We start from the raw sequence: 21,504 nt of genomic DNA, 5'->3' as shown, positions 1-21,504 counted from the left end.
ACTTAACATAATTTTCTCCAGTTTAGTCATGTTGCTGCAAATGGCAATATTTCATTCTTATGGCAGAGTAGTATTCCATTACTTAAATATATCACATTTTCTTTATCCAGTCGTCTGATGATGGATGTTTAGGTTGGTTCCAAGTCTTGGCTATTGTAAATAGAGCTATGATAAACATGGGAGTGCAGGTATCCCTTCAACATGATGATTTCCATTCCTTTGGGTATATTCCCAGCAGTGGTACTGCTGGATCGTATGGTAGTTCTACCTGTAGTTGTTTAAGAAACCTCCGTACTCTTTTCCATAATGGTTGTACTAATTTACAGTCCCACCAACAGTGTAGGAGTGTTCCCCTTTCTCTGTATCCTTGCTGGCATTTGTTATTCTCTGTCTTTTTTATCATAGCCAGTCTAACTGGGATGAGATGATATCTCAAAGCGGTTTTGATTTGCATTTCCCTGATGCTGAGCATTTTTTCATGTGTCTGTTGGCCTTTGAATGTCTTCCACTGAGAAATGCCTATTCAGCTCCTTTGCCCATTTCTTAATTGGGTTATTTGTATTTTTTTACTGTTAGGTTGCTTGAGTTCCTTGTACATCCTGGATATTAATCTTTTGTCAGATGCATAGTTTGCAAATATTTTCTTCCGCTCTGTAGGCTGTCTTTTTGCTCTGGTAATTTTTTCTTTTGCTGTGCAGAAGCTTTTACTTTGACTTAATCCCATATGTTTATTTTTCCTTTTGTTGCCCATGCTTTTGGGGTCACATTCATAAAGTCTTTCCCAGTCCTACTTCCTGAAGTTATTTCCCTTATGTTTTTTTTCAGTAGTTTTATAGTTTGAGGTCTTTAATATTAACGTCTTTAATCCATTTTGAGTTGATTCTGATATGTGGCAAGAGAGGTATGGATCTGGTTTCATTCTTCTATATATGGATGTCCAGTTTTCCCAGCACCATTTATTGAAGAGGCACTCTTTTCCCCAATGTATGTTCTTGGGTACCTTTGCTGAAGATCAGTTGGCTGTAAGTTTGTGGGTTGATTTCTGGGTTATCAATTCTGTTCCATTGGTCCAAGTGTCTGTTTTTATGCCAACACCATGATGTTTTGGTTATTATAGCTTTCTGGTATAATTTGAAGTCAGCTTTATTTTTTTTGCTCAGGATTGCTTTGGCTATTTGGGATCTTTCGTTGTTCCATATGAATGTTAGGATTTTTTTTCCTATTTCTGTGAAGAATAACATTGGTATTTTGATGTGGATTGCACTGAATCTGCAGATCACTTTGGGTATTATGGACATTTTCACGTTAGTTCTTCCAATCCAAGAGCATGGAATGTCTTTCCATCTTTTTGTGTCCTCTAATTTTTTTCAGTAGTGATTTGTTGTTCTCATTGTAGAGATCTTTCACCTCCTTGGTTAAATTGATTCCAAGGTATTTTATTCTTTTGGTGACTGCTGTAAATGGGCTAGCCTTCTTGATTTCTTTTTCTGCTAGTTTGTTGTTGGAGTATAAAAACACTACAGATTTTTGGGTGTTGATCTTGTATCCTGCAACTTTACTGAAATTGTTCAAAAGCAGTGATTTTCCTTTCTTCTCCTGGGACTCTATTAGTTTCTGCTGGACCACCTGGGAGGGGAGAGGGAGAGTTCGGGGGAATGATTTACACACCCCTCTATCACCTGTCTACCTATGGCAGCACTTGAAAGGGAGAATCCCATGAACAATTATGAAACAGGTAAGTGTAGGCACTTAACACATCAATTTCACTACACATTCAGGTTTGGAAGTCACAGCATTACACTGAACCACTGAGAGCCCCACCCACAGGGCTGTCTAGCAGCTCTTCCCTGCCATGGAGCATGTCCAAATGCCTTTTCCACTATAGGAACACACACTGAGGAGTTAAGAATATGCACTAGTCAGGAACTACACATGGCAGGAGCAACAGATGGCAAATTGGTGCCAGATCACACTGTCCCCCAACCAGGAGGGTGGTAGATGAGGTTAGCTGTGGGAAGAAACTCAACTGTCAGCCTTTTTTCTCCTTTACCCCCTTGCTCCAGGGTCAGTGCCTGAACAAAGAGAACTACTTCTGTGGCAGTGATGATGCCCCCAGCATCAGAGAGAACTGGGGTCCAGGGGCTTCTTTCTTCTCCCCTGCACACTGCTACATTTTACCCTGAAATCTCTGGCACCTTCTCACTCCTGCACCATTTCTTGTCCTCACTGCTAGATAAGTTGGCTGTTGCAGGAGCTCGGTCTGTGAGTGCGGTTTTCTCTGAACTTTTAGGTAAGGTTGTGCATTCACTTTTGCATTTGAACAGTGCTGTGACTGTTTGTGGCTCAGCCAAATCACTTCCTCATGTTTTCAGTCCACCCAAAGCTCTCAATCTAAAAGCAAGGTTCTTATTGCTGATACCATGTATTTTATGTTTGGAGAGTTCTTGACACAGCAGCCACAGCCAAATTGCCTTTCAGCTAAGGCCGGAGGAATTGCTGACCCTGTCATGAAAACATCCCTTCCTCTTCCTGTCTGGAGTGACAATCAAGGCATCATTTGGAGAGCTTGTTTCAATCCTACCTCTTATTGCTAAGTCTTTAAACATTAGCTCAGCAGTAATGGGTAGGACAGTGGAAACCCTTAGTTTCCTCCAATCTTCGCCCTGTACCCATGAGTTGGGTGAAAAGTTTCATTTCCAGACCATACGGAGGAGTCTTATATTCCTGAACCTGGCCCATGATTTGTTTTCCAGAAAATCTTGTCTCTGTCAGTAAATATGCTATCCTTGTTGGTCTAGGATCCTATTTTACCTGACTTACAAATCAGTGTTAGCCTGTCACAGCCTCGTGCATGATGACAGAAGACATGAGACTCCTGGATCAGAGGCAAAAGACTTTATCACTCATGGCACAGCAGGGAGAATGAACATCACCCTAATTGAGTCAGTTCCCCTGGTCTTCAGTTCCACAGAGGTAACGCAATGGGTCTGGATGGATACCAAGCTGAGGAATACTGAGTGCAAGGAACCCACCACTTTTACAGCAAGCAGTTAAGCCTGCTGCTTGTCCTAGGTTACTAGGTTACTAGTTACATAAGCCCTAAGATGGCCCAGGCAAAACTGTCATCAGGGCCTTGGCAGTCTAGGCACACAAGAGGCCCAAGAGGACTGTCTCTTCCAATAATTATTCTTTTCTACACTGTGCTTTGTTTACTCTTTCATGTACTTATCTCTCAACCTATCTGTAAACCGATGCCTCATGCAGGCTAGGCTCTTGTGTATGTAATAAATACTTAATGAAACGGCTGGCTAAGAGATGACAGATAACTTGATCAAAAATATTGTCAAATTACAGTTTCAAAGACTATAGAAGAATTCCTTCAGAAGTTTGGCCACCAGTGTGTTAGCTACCTGTCAGTCCTTAGTGGAAAAGAGAGCTAAAGGAAACTTCTCAAGTCTGTCTTTCTTTAAGAACTGACTACTGCCAGTTCCTAAAAAAAGGACTGTCATGTAATGCAGTCTAGAAAGAGCCACTTCTTTCTTTCTAGAAAGAAATCCACTATTCCGGTGAGAAGATTATAACTGACAAGGCAGTAATATAACATTGCTAAGGAGAAGACCCAATAATTATGCCTGTAGCACAATGCTGAGATAAAACCACTACTCAGCCCAAGAGCTGAGGACATGAAAATGTTTTTCCTATGGAGTTTTTATTTCAGCATTAAAAAAAACCCAAATTTTTATTATCTTTTAGTATTTAGATGCCAAGGTTTTACTCCTCAGGGATATTATTAACTAACTGTTTTAAAATCACAACCAAACTTAAGTCTCAAATTTTAATTCATAACAGGTAAGTGACAAATATTAGAGGACTAAAAAGAACAAAAATGAGATCAGTGGCTACAATAAAAACATTTAAGAAATAATTCAGCATATGAACACTGGTAGTTAAGCTTCAGATCCACACAATGAAAGGCACAAATGAAACAACATGACTTGAAATGATTATCACTGGCAGACCCCATGGAGCACCAGCTGGTGGCCTGGACCTTGTGTATGGGCACAGGAGAACAGATGCCAAGGGCTGTTTTGGTAACAGAACAGGGACAGAATAATAAAGTGATGGAGAAGCAAATGTTTTTAGTCTTATGGCATAAAAAAATTTTTCTTTTCCTAAGCAATTTCACAAAACATATCTTAAAGTTCTTTTTTTGTGTTTCTATTAGAGGTTTTGAGGAAAAATCATAACATTTTTCTCCTGAAAACTACAGGGATAAAAACAAAATGAGCACTGAAGTCATAACGTTTTAACACATTGTCATGCAGTGTTTTGGGGTTTATCACTGGGGTATAAGATGCTTAGTAAGTGGGCTAGTGTAAAAATATTAGGCACTAGCCAATTACATGCAAGAACCAAATTAATCCAATCATATTGGAGGGGATTTACTTTGAAGAAAATCAGCTTCCTGATTTGGTTAAAACAAAGTCTATAATGTAATGAGACAAAATGGAAGTGGTTTAAGTAATAAATGTTTAATCAAAGAATTGTACATATTATTAACAGCATTCATTTGGCCAAACATCTACACGTTTGTAGAATCCTACTGTATATAAAGTGGGAATGTATCAAGTATAGACTATGAAAGTGCAAATAACAAGTCAAGGTTAGATTAACTTTTTTTTTTACATTATAAAATTAACTCGTTTACAAAATAGGCTTTGCCAAACTTTATTACTGAATTGCAAAGTCAATGACTGTGTTGTTTTTAAAATATGTACCAAGGAAATACAAGTTGGATAGTGATCATTTTTCATGCTCAGGAGAAAACAGCACAGAAACAAAGGATACCGCACAAGGTGCAAGGAAACCAGAACCCACCAAGTATGCTATCTTCGCACAGAGCACTCCTCACCTTACTGCAGCTGGGCAAGATGCCTCAATGTGATGCAAAGACTCTTTCTATTGAAAAATTACAACTCGGTCTAAAAGCTTATTGTTGTTGATATTTTTAATCCAAAATAAATTTGTAAAAAAATCCTTTAATGGACTATTTCAGGTTAATATACAGTAATACACTGTAGATAAAGTTATTTTCCCCCACTAACTTTAATAGGGATTGATAGCAATGTTTGTGATAATTGGAGAAATAAAAACTAACATGGACCTTTGATATACATGGCATAGGAGCAATTTCCACATGGTTTGTCCTAGGGGAACACAGGAAATATTAAATACTCTAATATAATGTCCTAGCCATATGAATTTGAAGTACAAGAATATTTCAAAAGCAGGGTTTGGAAAAAAACCCAAAAAACCTGTAATCGCAACTCATGTGGATATCAATACTAATATAACCTTTTACTTAGCTCAGGACTTGCCTGTACAAACTCAGTACTGAAATTTTGGTATCTGTAGATTTCTGGTAACAATCTGGCAGACATTAAATGGAGTGTTGTGTGTATCTATTTTTGCTTATGTTATGCTAGTTCTAATAATATGTAAGTAAAACAGCCATTCCAACAGTTTACTCGTTTTAATTACACACTGTATGTACCATTGTATCTTAATTACAACTAAGACCAGTATTATCTTCACAGTAAGACACTGATAACTAGGAAGTTGAATTTTTTCAAGACTAAACAGTAATCACACAGCAGATGAGTATTGTGCAATAGAACAAACACATGTCAGCATTTGCTATTTTGGCAAACTGATTGAACATTTAGTTGTTATATTTACTGTAAAGGCAAGGCCATGGGTGGTTTATGGAGGTCTTTGCAATTCATAGCATAGTTACTTCAGAAGAGACATTGAAATTTGAATTACTCACTTATTTAACTGGCAACTATCCATTAAGGTTAGGCAAAGGCACGGTAACATGTTGCGCAGGATGTTTTATTGGATTTTTAATAATCGTGGGATTTACTATAACTCATGAAAACTCCACTTTTTTTCTATTTTATAAAACACTTACCATTAAAAGTAATTGCACCCATTAGTAATTAGAATGCACTGTAGAATTGTGAAAACAAAGAACTATGATTGCACTTCCAATAAAGTGTCTCTTAAAATACAGCACCGCTGTTGCTAATCAACTGTACTTTAATATTAAAATAAACTGTTTTTAACAGCAGCATTAGGTTCAGTTAACTTAAGCTACAGGCTACATTTATTTAAATGCAGTCTCCATGGCAACAAAAGCCCATTAAATTCTGGAATATCATTGCTACCGAGTGGCACCTTTTACTCCCCAAAACGCTGACACTACCCTGGAGCACTCTAGGACATTGTACACCTAAGCGCCTTGTTAGTCAGCGCATGAGTCAGAGTTTGGCACAATTGGACTGTAAATAGACATGAAAAATAATCTTTGATTCATGTGAAAATTAAAACTAATTACACTGTGGTAGATGCAGCACTAAAGAGAAGCCTCAATTCACACTGCTCAGACAAAAAGGAAGGAAGGAAGTTATGGAAGAGCACAAAGAGACTGAGGACATACATGTTATTAGATCTGTCCAAAATGAACTTCTAAAATGAAGGGAAAAATTTTTTTAAAAGGAAAGCCTTTAATTTAAATGTTCAATTTAAGTATTGCCAACTCTGGGCTAAACAGAGGACTGCATTTTCTTAGATTGTGGAATACTACCTATTTATTCCATTTGTGTTTCTCTCTCTCTCCTGTTCTTTTTTTGTCAGCAAAAAGGGGAAAAGCTATCCAATTAAATACAAAAGAAATTCCCTGTAATGTTAAAATAAAAAATGAATACCATTCAAGGGAACTCCTTTGTATTAAATCCTAATGTCAGTGGTTTATAATTGGGTTGGAATTAAGTGGGTCAAAGTCTCTATAAAGCATACTCCACCTAGCATACCTGTGATTCATATAGAGCTCAGATGTGTGCAGTTCACACTAGATGTACTTGTTCAAGCCAGTCACTTGAGGTTTGAGGTGTTTGACTTGAAACATCTGAACCATCCCCTTTGTTGGCTGCCTCATTACCACTGTCACCAGCTTGAGACACTTCTTCCCCAGCCAGAATATTTTCTTCCAAAGGATTTTCTTCTATCTGGGTTCCTCTACCTTCATTGACACCAGTATCTTCAAACACTGAATCTTCTTCTGGCAGCACCAGTTCCACATTCCTCACACCTTCTGACCCATCTTCAACACAGGGGAGCTGAGAATCTGCACTGATTTCTGTAGTTGCTGGAGGAATCAGGGCAATACTCTGAGGGTTCATGTCATGAAACCAAGCCATGATATTGCCAAGAAGATTGTCACTGATGTTGGGGTCCTGGCCAGCTGAGTCAGGGTCACCGGATGATGGACAGAAATCACTTCTTGCCTCACTGAGAGAATGTGAACTCAGGGCATCAGTTGAAAATGGGTCACTTTCTGCTCCTAATCTCATGAGGCTGTCACCAAGTTCCAACAGCTCAGAGCTGCTCAATGCAGCCCGAGGGCTATCTGTATTCCTGGGGACGGAGTCCAGCCTGGAAGGTAAAGAAGTGCCTATCGCACCTAGGGATGTGTCATTATTGAGGAAGTCTCTAGTTTCTTCATCGATGGCCAGCCCAGACTCTTGCAGTGATAACTGTATTGCAAGAAGTATATTGGGATCATCTTCGTCCAAAGAACTTACAGCCTGAGGCAACAGAAAGTAAAATCACTTTAAAATTTGACTGAATGGTTCGGATCCCCATACAGATCAACAAATAAAAAGATAGGTGTGACAATTAGCTTTGTATCTCATGAATAGTCTTAATAAATAAAAAGAAAAATAAAAAAATTTTTGACTAAAGGAAAAATGATTAACCTAATCAGGTTTACAACTTTTCCTTTATTAAACAGATAATTATTTCTATTTATACAGAATTATTTCATCTACACAAATAATAATATTATAATTTCCTCCTTGCCCATGATTAAGGAAAAAAAATACCTTAAGATAAATCTGAAATATAGGAATCTTTTCCTGTAGCACATCTTTGAATAAAAGATTTTAGAATGGAAGGGAGAAAAAGGAAAGCAATAAAGTATAATCAGGAAACCACACTAAACAGAGAAAGAGCAAAAGCATGGGCAACGAGGCTGCCCAGAGAGGCTACCTGAAGAGAGTCCTGGTTTTCAGAATGACTGGCAGGGGTGTAGTCACGCAGGGAGGAGCTGTGCAGCACACTCATAGATGCAGAACTTACCACAGATGTGCCGGGCCTGCGGCCGCTGCCACCTTCTGGAATATCTGTTACAAGCAATTGGTACCAAAGAATTTAGGATAAGTAAGTTTTATTTTTTTTCTATCCATCTTGTTATTAAATTGGCAATTTCTTTTTCAGTAATGATGAAAACCTGTGTTCACATGTTCACTTAATCTTTCTGGTACTTATCCATATTTCTCTCACCATAAGCAATAGTATTTAATACAGTTACTTCAAATCCATGACTGTTTTTACATTTCTGATTGCATGCTATATGATTCTCTTCATAAATGCAAATGCTGCTATCTAAACTTTTTATCTTAAGCAATAACAAATACAGGTGTTTTCATTTTCAAATTTCTTAGAATTAAGGAATTTGGGAATTATAATAACCTGAAGAGCAAATCTTTAATTCCATCAATCCTGACATTGTTGGAAAAATTTCAATTCATAATTTAACATTTAAAAGTTGAATAATTAAAATAATTTATCTCTAATCCCACAAATTCTCTCTTTTAAAGAAGGTCTGTAGGAGAACTAAGGCAAGGAGAAAAATAACAGTATCAACAGCTACAATTTGAGTGCTCACTAGGTGCTTAAGTGTTTTCCATGCATATGACCTCACGATGAGCCCATGAGATGGCACTGCTATTATTATTGCTTCTTTAGAATGAGGAAACTAAAGCTTAGAGAGGTTAAGTGACTTGACTAAAGATACATAGCTAATATGCAGCAGATGGGATCATGAACCCAGGTTTGTCTGACTCCACAGCCCATGTTCTTCATCCTACTGGTTTTCTGTATTCTGTGACAATAGAAGCATCTGCTTTCATAGACATTTACATCGGCCAGTTTTAAGAATAAATTCAAGAGAACTAAGAGATTAAACCATGCTCAACCCAAGAGTTTACCTAAAGTGCTTTCACTTGGCTCCTCAGGGTCTGGAGGATTATTGAGCAGGCTGTGCACATCTCCTCGACGGCGTTGTTGTCTGTGCCTCCTCCGATACTGAAATTCAGCATATTCCTGCATAAACCAAAGGTTATAAAATACAGGAGAGCATGCAACTTTTTAAATGCAAATAAAGCAAACAACATACTTTTTTCCAAGGGAAAAAAATGTGTGATTTTATACACATAAATCACTTGGCTTTAGAAAAAGAAACTTCAGGTTTTGCCATGCCAAGGAAACGGAAAAGATAAAATGGAAAAAAAAATTTTTTTCAAATAGTCATTACAATTGCCTAGATAAATTGGGAATACTTGCAAGCCCCCATGCTAGATTATAACAAAGCCTTATTTCATGTGCCTGATGATTTCAAAGGTCTTGTTATGTAATATTGTAAGTAATACCACAGTTATTTTACTAATATAAGTTAAGCTTTCTTTGGAGGTCTAGGTTTGTTTGTTTGTTTTTTTGGCAGCTAGCTAGTACAAGGATCAAACCTTAGACCTTGGTGTTATCAGCACCACGCTCTAAACTGAAGGTCTGGTTTTTAAAAAGTAACTGTGAAATATGCAACAGAAAAAAAAAAAGAAACAAGAAAGAAGAACACACACTGTTAAGTACTTGCCAGATTGCTGGACTGTCTATTCTTTGGGACTACTACATATCATACTCACAAGTCAAGTGACTATATTAAAAGGAAAATGTTAGTCAGCTTTATAATAAGATGATATTTGGCTTCCTTCTTAAATTAGCCAATATGTGGCATTATCTACGATACAGGCAGGAGAAGTGTTTTCTATTTAGCATAAGAGACGAACACAAATTTAGGCAGATGTCTGTGAGTCTATTTTACATTTGTGACAACAGTTTAAAGTGGGTTTGTTATTAATGAAGGCTACAACCTGGGACTACCTGCTATTACCTGGATATAAGTGTACTTTTCCAGATTTTAGTGACAGAAGAAAAGAGAACAGGAGGAGGCCAGGGTGCATCACACCAGCACTAATTCTAAGGATCATTATATAATTTTTCAGTGATAAACACTAAGATATTCAGGTTTATGATTATCCCTCGAATATTAATATGCTTATACTGTGAAAGTACTAGGAATAAGTGAAGATCACAACTAAAACTTTCACGTCATGCCCCTCTGGTTAAACTTATTTAAACTCCTTCATCATTTTAAGTAGTTGGACTCTTAATAAGAGATGGAAGACATCTTACCAGGTTAGAAACCAGTAAATAAAAGATACTACAAGTGCCCTGAGGAAATGCTGAGGTTTTTAAAAATTTCTTTCTGAATTGGGCCATCATTTCCTCTTTCCTTGAGCTACATGATCTCAAAGTGGATGAATTCTTATGTGTCATCATGGCTCTTTGGACCACTGAGGACTGCCATGCTTCTTAGACAAAGATGGTATAGAAATTTTATCTCAATTCGAGGTTTTTATTCAGGGAGAATTTGCTTACTTTGTAGACTCTATGATGGCACAAAGGTATTCTGAATTACATAAATTAGTACAACAGAATATACATATTTCTAATTTAAGAAAACTAAACAGTATTAAAACAATTGCAAAAGAAATTTTTTATATTTCTAATTATTCTGATACAAAATTCTCAAATGGGATTCACTCATGATACAATAGGCTTAAAAAAATTGTTCTCATAAAATTAAATTTATCTGAAAATTCCCAAAGATTCCTAAGATCTTCAAATAAGCATATGAAAATACTTTTAAGTCAGGATGCTCCAAATGGTTTGAGAATGTTAAGGCAATCTTTGAGAAGATTGAAAAGTTCTAGTATTTACTGGGGAAAAAACTGCCAAAAGTTTTTGTTTTAAATAACAATAGCCACCATTTATTGAGCACCAATTTTGTAAGTGATTTAATAAGATGCTTTAATCCTTCCCAAACCTCCCTGGGGTACCACCATACACATTTTAAAAAGGACAAATTAAGAAATAACCTATCCTAAGATCTAATAAGTTTACAGAGCTAAAACTTGAACTCAGGTGTCCCTCAGACTTTTAGACTTTTAGACTCTTTCCACTGGGCTCCACTGCCTTTAAAGCAGCATTAAACAAATATTTATGCTTGCCACTGACTCATTCAACTTAATTTAAAGAGCATAAGATGAAATTAATTTTCCCGAAAAATATAAATTCAACATAAAAAGTCTGCTGGAGTTTGGCAACATTTTTCTCTCCCACAATCTATGTCAAGTCAAAGAACTAATTTTTAAAAATACAATTTGGGGGCTGACCCGTGGCCCACTTGGGAGAGTGTGGTGCTGATAACACTGGGGCCGTGGGTTCGGATCCCTATATTGGGATGGCTGGTTGGCTCACTTGGGAGAGTGTGGTGCTGACAACACCAAGTCAAAAGTTAAGATCCCCTTACCGGTCATCTTTAAAAAAAAAAAAAAAAAAAAAAAATACAATTTTGACAGTTACTTGATAGTGACACACGTACAAAACGTGAAAGTCTCACAATTGTGGTAATTCTTTAGATATGCAATAAGGTTTACATAAAAGCTTGGTTTTTCAGTGTACCAAAGACTTTGAAGAAAAGTAAAAGTGAGTTAAATGATTAAAAATAAATTTATCAATTTATAAAAAAAATTTAAGTGGCAGACCCCCAATATTCAAGGACAGATATTTCAGGATTCCTAAGTTACTGTCAGAGCCAGAACCTGCAAGATGGTACATATTTTTGCTAAATTGTGTTTCTCCTTTGAAATACTGAACTCCTTAGTACCCTTTTTTGATAAGTGAAGTTTGTTTATTCCTCCTTTTAGGTGGAAATTTTCTACAATATTATCAAAGCTATAATCATAACAGAAATAATAAGTACAAGATCAGGGAAAGAAAATGCTCATAATTCACTTTAAAATAAAAAATTCATCAATATGTTAAATTTTTTTGCAATTTAAGTGAATTTAAAATTTTCATATCACAGCCCTAAGCACAAATTGTTTTCTCAAGTCAATATTTTCTTGGACATATCTACTAATACAAAAGGCTACAAGGTGATTGCAAGTATCCTCAGCAGCTGTGAAGAGAAAGTATCTGATTTAAATAAGCCACAGTCATTTCTGGATAATAATCAACTTCACTGTCTTTCACTTGCAGATAACAAATGGGTCATAAGTGATAAACAAAGGTTTCATTATTTGTCCTCCCCTTCAAGAATTAAGTTTGAAGGGTTATCCTAATATAAGCATCAAATGGTATATTGTTTTATAAAGAGCAAGGAGGGAGAAGTGGAGAGAACTGCTTAAGTCATTAAAAAAACAGATTCAACATCGACAGTGGCAATTTAAATCTCAAAAAACAGCTATGTGATTAAGACTTTCACTTTACTTATTTTAATTTGCCACAACTGCTATTTGCAGTTAGTATTTTAGACCTTCTGTATTTTAAAATGGTATATCAATAACAACAATAACAAAACAAATACGAAGAGTGTGAAAGTCTTAAAGGGAAGCAGAAAGCAACTAAGCAAAGCATTTCTTTCTGCATAAACATTATTAATGTCAAGTTTTCCACCTTACTAACAGATTATAAATCAATTCTCTCAAGTTTTTGCAGTGACTTAAAAAAAATACATTTTCACTTAGGTGTTCAATAGATTCAGACTGAAACAATATTATTACCAGGAACGCATTTCTAATAAATAAAATTTATATCTCTATTAACAAATTAGAAGTCATTTTCTAAAAATTTGTGCTGTAAGCTTTCCTTAATTCTGACTGTTCAGTAATTAAAAACTATAAAAGGAGGATGCATTTAACGTGATGATACTCCAATACCACAAATAGCTAGATGTAGTCTCTGCTGAGGCATCTTTGTTACAAAAGAAATAGAAAGCATTGCTGATAATCTCAGTAGGATGTAGAATAGATGAGAGTGCAAATGCAAGCAGGACTGCACTAAGGAAAAATACAAAAAAACAAAACAAAAAAACCCCACAAAACAATTACCTCAGGTGATGCAAATCCTAAATATTCCCAATCCCATGTTCCACCAGCAAAGCTACAAAGAAATTAGACATACCATTTGATTTATTATCAGTACTACAAAGTACACATAATCACACCCTTGCCCTTTGAACATTTCTAATTCTTATGCTTGGAACTTACTTAACCAACACAGATCAACTATTATAATTAAAATACTTTCATCATTTCTTTCAAATTCTAAGTTGCTTTATGTATGTGTAAAATGGTGGAAAAAATAAAAATCACCATGTTAGAGTATTTTATGATTGCCTCTATTTTTACTTAGTAAGTAAATTGAGTATTTATATAAAAATGGGGTCAAAGGAATTTAGTAAAAATAGGGCCAAAGGAATTTCTAATGCTTATAATTATGAATAAGAAAGCATGCTTCAATTTATAATGGCAGGAATAGTGTTAAGTATCTGAAATAAAACAATCAAAACTCAACTGCTCTTTAGTGAATGAATTTGTTTTATTGTTTGGCAGCTGGCTGGTAGGGGGGATCCAAATTCATGAACTTGGTGTCATAAGGCTGTGCTCTAGCCAACTGAGCAAACCGGCAAGCCCTAATGGATGAATTTGGATCACTTACATAACTTTATAAATATCACATTTCTCATTTCTTCACAGCTTCTTAACACAAAAGTACAAATATGACCATAACAAGTTGGCAAAGTTCACAAATTCTATATTATGTTTATGACTATTATATTCCTACAGTAAATTACATATTTGAAATGATGCATTAGAATACTCTTTGAATTATGAGTTCATCCAAAATGTGGAATTAACTTAGCCTAATTTAGTCTAAGGAACTACACAGTGACAACAAAAAAAACAACAGGAAAAATAGAAACAGTACTGAGAAAAAAATCACCAAAAAGAAGTTAACATACTTTTATCAGCTATCCATATTTTAGGTGTAAGTAACTTGCAGGAATATGAACCATAGTTGGATAAAAAATAAAACTGCTGGCATCTGTGGCTGGCGCTAGGATGATTTCCACAGTGCACGTCCTTTTTACCTGCGCCTTGGAGCTTCTGGCGAGTCTGCAGGAGCAACTCCACGAGCCACGGATGCCAGGAATTCTTGCCTCTTCTGTTGTACAAGGCATGCTGCCTTGATGATCTTGTGACGGGGTGTGCGAAGGTAAGGCCTATTGACTTTTTGGGCAAGGTCTTCAGTGACCATTTCTAGGTCTGTCTATGGTGAGAGAGAGAGAGAAAAAAAAAATTACAGGCTGAATAGTTTAGTCAATGGCAAATCCACAGTCTATCTGGTATCTCAGTTAAACCTAACTCTTTTGAAGTCAGAATTCAATCCAAATTTTGAAATAACTTCCTATTCAACACTGTACATTTTTTCCAGGTTGTGAAAGAGAAAGAAGGATCATCTTAAAAAAGAAAGAAATCATCTTAAATTCAGGGAAACAGCCCTCATTTGATAGGCATTTATAGCAATGCAGTTAGTACAGATAACGTAGTGAGAACAGCTGTCTACAAGGAATTTATAATTTGTCTGTGTGAAAAAAACTAATACTTTTGAAAGCACTGTACAAATAAATGCATGATGCTGTGGTGCAGAATATATATAAATGCTGAAGAAATTTGAGGCAATGCAAGACTACTGTGATTTGGGGTCTGGAAGGCTTTATGGAGAAAATGAATATTAAGCCTTGAAAGAAATGTAGGATGTAAACTAGTAGAGGGCAGTTCAAAGGGATGACATAAAAACTGTAAGAACAGTAGAAAGTTTGGCTTCAAAAAAAAAATGTGCAATGAAGTTGGTTAGCTATAGTGATGTCGGTTGGTTTAAGTGTTTTTGTTTTTTAAATGCTGTAACTTTTTGAGTTGTACTTTTGACATAAACTGGTAAATAGCAGCTTTCTCATCTAGTATGTCATGTGGTTTGTTTCATTTTTGAAGAAATCACATAGTAAGAAATAGGTCAGATTTCAACCTCAACCAGTTTAAAACAGATAAATAAATGTTGTAGTAAATGTTTATATAGCTCAGAACTCATTTGGACCGCAGAGTGACAAATTTAATCATAAAGAAAATTTCAGGTTATTCCTGGTAACTTTTCCTTTATTTTAAAAATGAAAACAAAATTGTTTTACTAATTGCACCCAAATTAGATAAAACTTAGTAAAGTGGTTGGATAGGGGGAAATCTGGTTTTCATAATAACTGCTACCATTTAAATGTAATTTTAAAAAGATATCTTACTTGCATTAGTTCAAAAATTTCTTTCTTTGTGCTTTTAGGTTCTAAGAAAAATCCATATGGATAAGAACACTTGAGAATACGTCGAGTTTTTAAGAGCACATGAACTGCATCTTCAATGAAAGTGGTATCTGGACAGCCTCCTTCACCTATAAAAGTAATTGAGGCACAGTAAAATTTTTTTTTGCAAATATGCTATTATAAAATTAAACAACTATGTTTTCTCTTAAAAAAGTAAGAAGGACCCCTAAGAAGAAACTGAAGTAGCTGTATGATAATCCTCATTTGAACTGGACTAAAAACCTGTATAAAACACTCATGTGTGCCATACATGTGTTTATAAATGAAGCATATGCTCCAGCAGCCCAGGGGAACTGATGACAGCCATGAAGAAATGCATACACTCATCCTGGATTCTTTTCTTACCCTACTGGTAAGGAAATCTAGTTTTAGGTCTACCCAAAAGTACCATGCTTTACTAAGTTTTTCATATTATCCCCAGTGGAAATTTGCTACTTAAGAATCAGAACAAATGCCTTTGCTAAGTTGCTTGCTAAAAAATCCATCTAATTATAATTATGCCTCTGGAAAAACAACACTGTAAGGAAAAAGATATGACATTATCAGGAACATCTGGGTCACTAATGCTAGTAAATAAAAAACTTATAAATAACGAATGTGGAGGAAGGAAGAAGAAATTGCCTTAAAATATGAAATTATTCCTTCCAAAAATATCATTATAGCATTCTAACTTTTTCCTTAAGTACAAATAAACAGAAATTAAACAATAGAATCTAAATTCATAAGTAATGTTGAAAATCAGATTATTCTGCATGCTTGGAGGAAGAAATTACATGTGTATGTACACGAACTGATATACAGATGACTCTAAAACTTCTGAGTACACTCAATCCCAAGGGTAGGTATTTGGACTAAGATGTAAACATCAAAACAAAACAAACACACCATCCCCACTTCCTCATTATGGTAAGTGTGAGAAGTGTGTGAAGCTTTGTTTTTTCCTTTCCAATTGTTTATCTTAATTCTTTTTCATATCTTACCATGCTGTTTGAAACCTCCAGAATGTTGAACAGAAGCAATAATATCTACAAATATTTATCGAGTGTTTACTATGTGTCAGTCAAGGTTCTAAGCACAAGGGATACATTAGTGATGAAACAGACAAAAATCCCTGCTGAAGAGCTATAGAACATGTGAGGGTGTTTTCCTTTCAATTTTTACTGTGGACTGTACTTTAAGAGTTTTGTATTTGGCATGATATAGTTTGTCATTAATAAAGTCTAAGAACTAATAATTAACAAGGAGACATTGACACTTTCTCCCCCACTCTAATTTATTTAACTTATGGTTACTGTCTTGTTTAGGTAATTATCGTCATGAAAAGGTGTTAGTACTCATTATTTTTATAAACTGGAGCAAACACAAGTGTAATTGATCACATTTTTATGCTTAAAGTGTACCTTTCATATATAAGCTATAATTATTTTCAAAACGTGACTTTTTAAAACAAACATACCAAACCTATAGTCTGGTAATTGTGGGATATTATATTCTAATGATGCAACCAATACTCAATCCATATTTAGGAATGTTCTTTTATAACTTCCAATTTGGGACTCACATGTTAGCCCTCTCATGGCTTTGCTTTTTGACTCCAGTGTTAATTATTTACCAGCGAAATGACTTCTCCCCAAATTGTACTTGACTTTCACTACATTAGGTTCTCTGTTAAATTTCCTCAAATATCTTTGGGTATTCAGTTATATGACAACTGGGTAGCATATGTATCTTGCTCCTTTGAATAGGTCAGGGATGACCTTTACGGTGCATCCACTTTTTCTAACATTGTAGAGCATTAGCAGTGGTATACAGTAAGCAAAATCATGATGTGTTTTCATCTGGTAACAGTATAAGTTGCACTGAGAGGAGAAGGCTAGGTGCTGGGTGGAAATCCAATTACAGAGGCCTCATGTGCTAAGCTACACTCAGGGCTTCAGAAAACTCAAAATACTACCAGAACAAGCTAATGGATATAATGCATTCCTTTAAGGGCCTAACCTCCTACGAGTGAAGTGACTTAAACACATAAGGATATTTTATATTAATTATCACACATACCACTTATAACTTACTTTCTTTGAGAGCTCTACTCAATTGTTCCATCTTTTCTTTGGCTGTTTTAAGAAGGCGGTGTTCTAACTAAAGGAACAGAAATAAATAATTTAAACCATTCTCTTCATTTATTCACAACAGTGTAGTTTAGCTCATTTGAAATTATTTGAGACATACCTGATAACTATGTTCATGATTTTTAAATCTTGTGTAATAGTGCATAAATCTGTCAAGTTCCTGAAATCGTTTGTGTTTTTTCTCAGCCTAGGAAACAAAAGTCCATGAATGACTTATAACAATTACTCGGTGTTGAAATTGGTTTTGGGGGAGATCATTTAAAGTTTTTATTAGTAATAGGTAGTAATGCATACAGATTTGTTGATTATTTTGGGAGAAAATAATAACCAATACATTTTATGGGCCCAGCACGCTCTCGCTGCGCAACTCTGCTATTAACCAATACATTTTAAAGGATCCCAGAACAAATTCTTGCATTTGTATTCTCCATGACAAACCAGTGAATCCACAATCCTAGGGTACTAAGGCAAAGATGCCTCTCAGTACCTATGTTTATCAGATCTTCAAAGTTTTATTATATGGCTTATTGCTATGGATTGATTTGTGTCCCCACCAAATTCATATATTGAAGCCCTAACCCCCAATGTGACTCCTTTCGGAGAGAGGGCCTATGAAGAGGTGATAAAGGTTAAATAAAGTCATTAGGGTGGGGCCCTATTCTGATAGGGCTGGTGTCCTTATAAGAAGAGGAAGGACACCAGAGGTCTCTTGCTCTTCTTCCTGGCCACATGAGGACACAGTGAGAAGGTGGCCATCTGCAAGCCAACAAGAGTGTCCTCACCAAGAACCAAGTCAGCTGGAACCCTAATCTTGGACTTCACAGCCTACAGAATAGCAAGAAACAAATTCCTCTTGTTTAAGCCACCTCAGTCTATGGTATTTTGTTATGGCAGCTGAGCAGGCTAAGAAACTGTATGCTATACTGTCGTACTGTTGATATTATATTAAAATTGTTTTTAAGTCTTTACAGAGGCAGGCTGGGATATATAAGACATTTCATATCTTTACCAAAATAAGGAAAAAAAAAAGAAAAAAGAAAAAGCTCTTAAGCTTATAGAGCTATTTTGTTTAAATTAAAGGATACTCTAAAGTATATTCAATTTAATGCCTCATTAAGATGAAGATAGGAAAAGAAGAAATGCAAAATACTTTCAATGACATTAAGTGGCTTAAACAGATATCTTGGCTTAATCAGTTCTCTTTACCTCAACTGTCATTTCCTTGGATTGCTCCTCCACATGCTGAATAACTTCATAGCGAGTACATCTGTAATAACCTCCAGTGGAAGAACTATGTTTTTTCCATTCTTCTAGGCAAATCCAGCAAAAGTCATACTTGCACTTCAAAACAAAACATATACGAAAACATCTCCCCATGTTAATATGCAAACTATTTTCTGCTTTCTAGTGAACCAATTTGTAAAGATTAAACAATCCTGCCTGTGTGACCAGGAACAAATCTCACTTTCTCATAATTTCCTCTGGAGACTTTACCTGCATTATGGAAAGATGTGGGGGTAGTTTAAAATTATTGTTTCTAAAGATAAATTAAAATGTAAATCATAATATTATGAAGTAATCATAAGGAATCATTAAAAATATTAATAGGATCTTCTTCCAAATAATAAAAACAAATACAAATGTTTCATTTTTCAAGAGTGTGGTAATCTGACATTGGTCAATGAAGCACACCAGTCTATCTAAGTAGAACAGCTGACATAAAACCTGCTCCCCATTAAAAAAAAAAAAGGTCACGTATCATAATTAGCAGACAATGCCAAAAATATTAGCATTCCAGTATGAAAATATATTCTTTTCTTTTATGCTTATGGATTTTGAGTCAGTTAGAAAGATCTTCCCATTCCAAGTCTATGTTGTCTTCTGGTACTTTTATTGTTTATTTTTTTTAAAGAAACATTTAAATCTTTGAGCCATTTGGAATTTATGTAGGTATACAGTATACATTCAACTTTATTTTTTCCCACACAACTGTCCAGTTGTCCCAGGACCATTTATTGAATAGTTCATGTTTCTCCACTGGGTTGAAGATGCTACCTTTACAACATACTAAATTCCCAAGTATCTCTGCCTATTTTCTGGGCTTTCTCTTCTTTTTCATTGATCTGTCCATTCATGCGCCAGTACCATACTGTTTTGATTACTGAGGCTTTATAATATGGCTTACTATTTGACAAGGCTAGTTCCCCCTCATTGTTCTTTTTCAGAAATTTACTAGTAATTCTTGCTTTGTTTTCCCATATGAACTTTTTTGAATTAATTCACCTACATGCAGAAACAAAATCTATTGGTATTATTGTTGGAATCTTTCTAAGAACTTTGTTGTCTTTCTATTTTTTTGGTCATCTTTTGTGTTCCACAGAGGGCTTAAAAGTTTTTTTACATATAAATGTTGCATATTTCTTGTTAATTTTACTCAGATAAATGAGGTCTTTCAGTATATATCCTATCTGGATGTCATTGGCACATATGAAGGCTATTACTTTCTGCATATTAATTTTGTACTCTGACTTAATTGAATTCTTGTTTGTAGTAGTTTTTCAGTTGATTCATGTGGATTTTTTAGGTATACAATCTGAAAAAAGTGATAATTTTATCACCTCATTTCTAATTTTTATATCTCTAATTTCTTTCTGTTGTCTAATTATGCTGATTGGTATCTCTAGTCCAATTTTAATACTGGTGATGGAGGGCATCCTTATCTTGTTCTTCAGTTTAATAAGAGTGCCTCTAGTTTCCCCACTAAATATGCCAGCTTTTGGACTGATGTAATTTATTTTTATCATACTAAGAAAGAATCCATTCTATCCCTATTTACTTGAGTGTTACCATTCATATATTCCTGGAATAAACTCCATTTGGTCAACTGCTCTTTTAATGTGCTCTGCTGGATTATGTTTGCTAATCTGTGGTTTTATTTTCTCTGCAACCTCTTATTTAGGATTTCTGCATTGTTATTTATAAGTAGGATAAACCTACAGTTTTCTCTTAATTTTTATAATCCTGTCAAGTTTGTGTCAAGGTTCTACTCACTATAAAAAATAATTTTAAAGTTTCCTTTAAAATTTTTGTTTTTTTTAACTCCCTGGAACAGTTTAAACGACATTGGAATTACCTGTTCCTTAAAGATTTCATAACATTCTACTGTGACACTGTTAGGACCAATGCTTTTAAGGAGTTTAAGGTGGGGAAGGATCTATGAAAGACTCTTTTCTTTCTTCTCTGGGAATGGCTTTATTTGGATATTCTAGGTTTAGTTTTAATAAATTATATTTTCTTAGAAAATCAATCAATTTCAAATCTAAGTTCAAATTAACTTACAAAGTTGAGCAACATTATTCCTTATTATTTTAGTTTGGTTTGTTTCTCTGATTATTTCCTTTATTTCTTACATTGTATATTTGAACTGCCTTACCTCCATTTTTTTCTTGATTGTTAGCTTAGTGGTTTATCTATCTTATTATTCCTTCAGAAATCTACTTTTTAGATTTATTTATTAGTTGCATTACTTTTCAGTTTGTAACTCACTGATTTCTGCTTTAAAAAAACCCCACACTTTCCTCCTGGTTGTTTTCAAGTTCATTTTGTGTTTCTAAGTTTGAGTCATATCCTTAACTCATTTATATCATTTTAAGTGAATAAGGCTATGCATATTTCTGAGCATTGTTTTAGCTACAGCACTCTGGTTCTGATAAAGTAGTATTTTCATTATCCTTGTTTCCTAGAAATTCTTTAATTTCCATTTTTATTTCCTTCTTACTCAAGAGTTGTTTAAAATAAAGAGTTGTTGAGAGATTTAAAATAACCATGTGAAAAGGCCTTTTGTAACCTTATTATTCAGTTCTATTTCATTCCCTTTATGATCGGAAGATGTTTGTACATTTTATTTTTTCTGGA

At 35.1% G+C, this 21,504-nt stretch overlaps 1 protein-coding gene across 2 annotated transcripts in view; it reads right to left on the bottom strand.

Moving 5' to 3' along the window:
• Nucleotides 1-4,512: 4,512 nt before the first annotated feature.
• The window catches only part of ANKIB1 (ankyrin repeat and IBR domain containing 1), a 139,158-nt gene continuing 122,166 nt past the window's right edge, over nucleotides 4,513-21,504 (bottom strand). Inside the window, exons 12-20 of one of the 2 annotated variants that reach the window (XM_008572215.1) lie at nucleotides 18,796-18,930; nucleotides 17,690-17,776; nucleotides 17,533-17,599; nucleotides 15,383-15,528; nucleotides 14,180-14,358; nucleotides 13,137-13,188; nucleotides 9,114-9,228; nucleotides 8,113-8,246; nucleotides 4,513-7,649 (exon numbers count right to left, since the gene is read on the bottom strand). In XM_008572215.1, the coding sequence (XP_008570437.1) occupies nucleotides 6,909-7,649; nucleotides 8,113-8,246; nucleotides 9,114-9,228; nucleotides 13,137-13,188; nucleotides 14,180-14,358; nucleotides 15,383-15,528; nucleotides 17,533-17,599; nucleotides 17,690-17,776; nucleotides 18,796-18,930 (1,656 nt within the window). In that variant the 3' untranslated portion in view covers nucleotides 4,513-6,908. The remainder of the gene's footprint in view (nucleotides 7,650-8,112; nucleotides 8,247-9,113; nucleotides 9,229-13,136; nucleotides 13,189-14,179; nucleotides 14,359-15,382; nucleotides 15,529-17,532; nucleotides 17,600-17,689; nucleotides 17,777-18,795; nucleotides 18,931-21,504) is intronic. The other variant, XM_008572223.1, reaches the window with a different exon arrangement.

This window comes from Galeopterus variegatus, unplaced genomic scaffold (genome assembly GCF_000696425.1).
Source record: "Galeopterus variegatus unplaced genomic scaffold, G_variegatus-3.0.2 Scaffold46, whole genome shotgun sequence".
Classification (NCBI taxonomy): domain Eukaryota; kingdom Metazoa; phylum Chordata; class Mammalia; order Dermoptera; family Cynocephalidae; genus Galeopterus; species Galeopterus variegatus.
This window is presented reverse-complemented; position numbering and strand designations above follow the sequence as displayed.